At 34.9% G+C, this 5,344-nt stretch overlaps 1 protein-coding gene across 1 annotated transcript; it reads left to right on the forward strand.

Moving 5' to 3' along the window:
• The first annotated feature begins 2,626 nt into the window (after positions 1-2,626).
• On the forward strand, positions 2,627-5,295 carry LOC126377178 (2-aminoethanethiol dioxygenase). The gene has a single exon (XM_050024871.1). It carries the CDS (start codon positions 2,633-2,635, stop codon positions 3,497-3,499), a length of 867 nt encoding a protein of 288 aa, XP_049880828.1. The 5' UTR covers positions 2,627-2,632; the 3' UTR covers positions 3,500-5,295.
• Positions 5,296-5,344: the final 49 nt, after the last annotated feature.

Below are 5,344 nucleotides of genomic sequence, written 5' to 3' on the forward strand. Positions count from 1 at the left end.
GAAATGAAACATACATATTTACGGTATATATCGGGCTTTGAGTCAACAACTTACATAACATAACAAATACTTCACTGCACTCACAGGAAATACAAAACAAAAGAGAACTAGAAGCGGTATGTACCGGTACCTATGCTAAAACTTTATTTATTTTCAAAATAAAGATCATTGCATGCAAATAGATTTATTTGATGGTTAGAGTAACTCTTTCTACAGTCATCGTGATAATTTTGTGAAGTATTTTGGGAAAGATTGAGCCTTGCAGTGGCTGGTGGTGATGTTCTAGTCTATGACCCCAAAAGATGTTTCATTTGATTGTTAGTTATAATTAAATTTTAAACCTTTAACAATGTTAATATCTGGAATGTTTTATCACATAGTCAGTAAGTATAGAGTAGTGGATGCTTGCTAATATATATCTGAAGTCGGTAGAGACGACACGGTTGCCTTTATGAGGCCTAACTATAAAATATTAATAAATCATAATCTGTGACTGTAACCTGGAACCTGACAGAGGGCAGCAGTAACTGCCAGTAAGAGTCCTAATACACCTTTGAAATAGACTACTCTGGGCGCCATCCCACTCGCGTGAGACAGAGTACTGCGGGGCGGAAGGCAAGAGGGAAACCACTGCCCTATTTTTCCCTAAAAAGTAGCATGGAAAATGCTACACCGACAAGAGCGTGGCCCTTAAATTGATGATGATGAATCATAATAATTTATTCAACCAATCAACTAAGCAACAGTACCTACAACCATTCTTTCTTCAACCATCTTGCGGGGTTGTCTCGAGGGATATCTTTTGGAGATAAGCCCATCTTACCTATTTCCTTTTTGTCATTGTTAATTATTACTAATGTGTACAATAGAGTTTATAGAAAGTAACAAAATCATTAAGATAGAATAAAATGCAGCTCGTACCTACTTAGCGTGTTGATCCCATTATCAAGACCTTTCCGTCATCTGCAAAAATCCAAAATCACTTAACATTATTAGGTACGCTAGGTACTGTTAGATAGAAAAGAATCGAGCGACCTAATATCGACTGATGCGTCACTATGCTAAAGAACGTCACAACACTAGCTTATGTACTTTGACGATTTAATTGTTACCGCGCATTGAAGCTATTGTAAAATGTTATCTTATTCAAATGCAATCAATAGTACCTAGGTAGGTAGGTATATGGATTTTGAGCTAGAACACCCAGGCTACCATTAGAACATTCCGAGCAAAGACAAATGTTTATTTACCTTCCAAACTAGAATACCTCACGATTCCCGAACAATGGCAACACAGCCCACTCATTCTCATTATTTACTCGCACTGATGAATTTATCTATGTTTAGAGTTGCCGGTTAATGATTGTTTAATCGACGAACTCGCTCGATAAAACACAGACAGCACTGGGAAACTCAATAAAATCGATTTAATTGCCGCCAGCGTATTTATTTAAGTGGTGTTACGGCAACACCACACGCCGCCCGGGCCTCGAGACCACACATTATTGTGGCAAATAAGTACTTAAGGTGTTTTAATATCTCTAGGTAGGTACGTAAAACGCTTCGGGGTTCTTTTTTACAGCTATTCGACAAAACAGGGTGGGGGAGATGTAGGTATTGTATTAAAAAGGGTAAAAACAATATTGCTATCTGACATTTGCGTAATAGTGCGCAATGCAAGCAAATGTCAAATAGCAATGTCGCCTTTTTAGATGAATTGCTTCGATGTGGCCTTTTTAACCCCCATCGAACATACCAACTGGGGTCCAGTTTGTCACAACTTGCTTTAACAAACGAAGAGCGTCGGTTCGATTCACGGTACCGGACTTGCACTAATGAGGTAACATTCATAATATAATTAAGTGCAATTTTCCTTGAAACACAGTAGTTATGGTACGGCTCGATTAATATTGACGGCGATACGGCTCCCCACCTAACAGAAAGTTCCGTGAAGTGTGAGAACTCGATACATCTTCCAATGGATGTAGGAAGGCTATCTCTAGCTAGCCCAATTGGAAACATAGTCGTGACCTTATGTTTTGTTCCGTCACAGGCCGAATAATCTTGGCTGTCATAGGTCACGTGAAGTATCAAAACATAAAACGACTCCAAAATCCATCCAAAATCATAGTTGATAGCACCTACATAAAAGCATACAGTATTTAAAGAAGAAGGGGCGGCTGGTCTTGAGTTTTATATCGATCTCTCTCCTATTTGCTGACTCAAGAACTAAAGAAAGTCTATGACTAACATCATATACACAGGACATAAACATACGAATAAAAATAAGCACAATAGGCGGCCTTATTGCTAAACAGCAATTATCATCCTCGGTTTCAAGCTAGGTATCAGTTTCTGAACTGTTTTATTTCTAGTCAACGCCATCTGTATGAATTATTTTACACTAACTGTTTTCTAAAATATTTCATAGATGGCAGTGTATTTATTAGTATTTCTACTCGATAACAGATGGCACTAATTCGTGCCTGGATTTGTTTTTTTCTTGTAATTATAGAAACAAAAAGTCTTTTAGAAAAGCAAATACTTTACGCAACTTCATTAGCACTATTTCCTTTTTATTATTTGTTGAGTGCTATTATATAGCATGAAAAACGCAATATTAAAAATTGAAAATGACGTTTTTTGACAGTAGCGCTTTGTTATCGAGTAGAAAAATTTTCACTTTATTTATTAGAAAAAAATTCTTGTGTATAAGTGCGGGCAGATTTCATATGGATATAAAAGATGAAGCTAAGTCAAAGGAAATTGTTAACATCCCACCCATCATATCAACGTACCGGCATGCATTACAAACTTTCGATGACAAGAACAAAAAAGACTTATCAACCAACTTGAATAAATTGAAGTTGATGATGGATAAATTAAAAGCTGAAGATTTGGGGTTCGACAAAACCTTGAATACTTCAGCGATGTGGAAACGAGCAGGTAAAGCACCGTGCACGTACATAGAAGTATTCCAGAACAGTCAAATCAACATGAGTATATTTGTTTTGAAACCCGGCTTCAAGATGCCTTTGCACGATCACCCGCACATGCATGGGCTGTTGAAGGTTATTTCTGGTGCCGTCAAAATTAGGAGTTTCTCTGAGTCTCCTGTGAAAGGACCAAAGGGTGTAACAGACTTCGTGACGCGAGCGAAACAAGAAGCAGCACGTTTAGCACAAGGTGTACACAAACGGCGACGATTGTTTGCAGAGATATCAAATAACAAGGTATGTTCAGCCGAGTCTCAGACATGTGTTCTAACTCCAACCATTTCAAACTACCACGAGATACAAGCTCTGGATATGCCGGCAGCATTCTTTGATATCCTCTCTCCTCCTTACGACACACTAATCGAAGGCATCGGACCGAGAAGATGTCGATATTACCATGTAGTTAATGAAATAAGCACCAATGTAGTGGAATTACAAGAGACTGATGTGCCAGAATGTTTCTACTGTGATCAAGCCCCATATTTAGGACCGATACTTGGTTAGGTACAAATTAAAGCTAAGGTTAATTAGAATTTGAAATTGTGGGAATTTTATAGTCAATGTCTGTTTAAGAAGGCAGTCTTTGAAGGATTCCTTTAAAAGCATTGTGAGGCAAAACACTTTTTCTTTTTCGTCTTCATGAGAACTAAGGAAGGCAATTTATAACAGCAAATATGAATTTATACAGGTATTGGTAAATCTGCCTGTGCAGTAACTCCAGGTAGAAAATTAATAGTGCAAATGATTTTGTGCCTTCATTTCTGATACGTTAGGAAAGACAGAATAATCATGTTAAAGTTATGTGAGGGTAGTCACAGTCCAGAAGTTACCAATGTTATTTGTAGCTATAAAACATATCTACTTACGTAAATAAATAACAGACAAGTTTATGTTTGTTAATTTGGAATTAATTTAAGATTTTATGTTATTAATCATACTACTTATTCCATTAAACTTATTGATTTGGTAATCAAACTGATTTTTACAATATTATTATTGTCATTAACCCAAAATGTTATGAAATAGAAATAATGAGGAATTCCAGACTGAGATATCACATGGTCCAAAGTAATTAAGCCGGCACTGAAAATATATTTGGAAATATATAAATTAATATCAATAAATCACTGTTTTTAGTCTCCATTTTGGTTCTATTATTGTAGAAGCTATATGCCACATAGATTGTGTTGAAAATAAAACATAAATTGTCTATTGTTTGGCAATTCCCAGGCTGGCATCAGTGACTCATGTTTATCATACTACTCTATGTTTAGTTAGGCAAAACCAATTATATTATGAATTCATGATAATCTTCCTTATATAGTTAATGCTAGGTCTATGCATTTGGATTTTATATAAATGACTTGATGCAAGTAATTACAGCATTACTTCCATTTGTATTACTTCGAGCTACCCTCTTCATTTGAAAAGTAACATTCCAACGCTTCTGTTGTATCTATTTGGCAATGTAATAGCTCTAAGTCATAGTTATGAAGGGATCCTCTAATCTATAGTTTTTCCTCATTGATTGCTATTTATTTCTTTTACTGCTGTATTGAAAAATCATTTTTGTAAAAATACCTCTTATATGCCAATTGTAATTTTATTATTTCGTCCAATTTATCACAAATTTAATTAACCGTGTGATTATTTCCTGATCTCTTAAAGTTTTATTATTGTGATTATTAATTAAGGTGGAAGATATATTGTAATTTGAATTGTTAGTGGACTTATTTGCACAGGAGTCCTTTGAGGATGGTTGTTCAAGCACAGGACAAGAATATTGGTTGTGTGTGTTGACAAGCATTAACTATATGCTAATTAATTCACTACAGAAAAATGTAGCATTTTTTACTTAGAGTTTGGGCTTGGACTATGCATTGTGTTGTGCAACCAACCTAATAGTCATCTACAGCGCATATTGAATTTAAAGCCCCATTTTAAGGATGTAGGCTCCTGTCCTATGCCTGATTGAATGTATAATGGTGAACAATACTATAGTTTAGAAAAGCAACTGCCATATTATTATACTTATACGTAAATTGACGTAATATGAATCTAAATTATGTGCAACATTATATCTACATTTTATTTTCTGACTAAAATTCTGACTATTTCTCTCTAATTCTGTCAACACTATATACAGCGTGGAACAGATTATTTAGTATTAATTTTATAAAATAAAACCTACAAAAAATAAATATAAATATATTTATTTTATTTTGATTGTAAGAAGTTAAGTTTTGCTATTGTGTGTTCTATCTTTTCCACTCTGTATATAACTTTTATTTAGAATTAAGTTTCATTTTCCAGACTAAAGTATTGTTTTGTTAAAATAAAAATATTGAC

This window comes from Pectinophora gossypiella, chromosome 22 (genome assembly GCF_024362695.1).
Source record: "Pectinophora gossypiella chromosome 22, ilPecGoss1.1, whole genome shotgun sequence".
Classification (NCBI taxonomy): domain Eukaryota; kingdom Metazoa; phylum Arthropoda; class Insecta; order Lepidoptera; family Gelechiidae; genus Pectinophora; species Pectinophora gossypiella.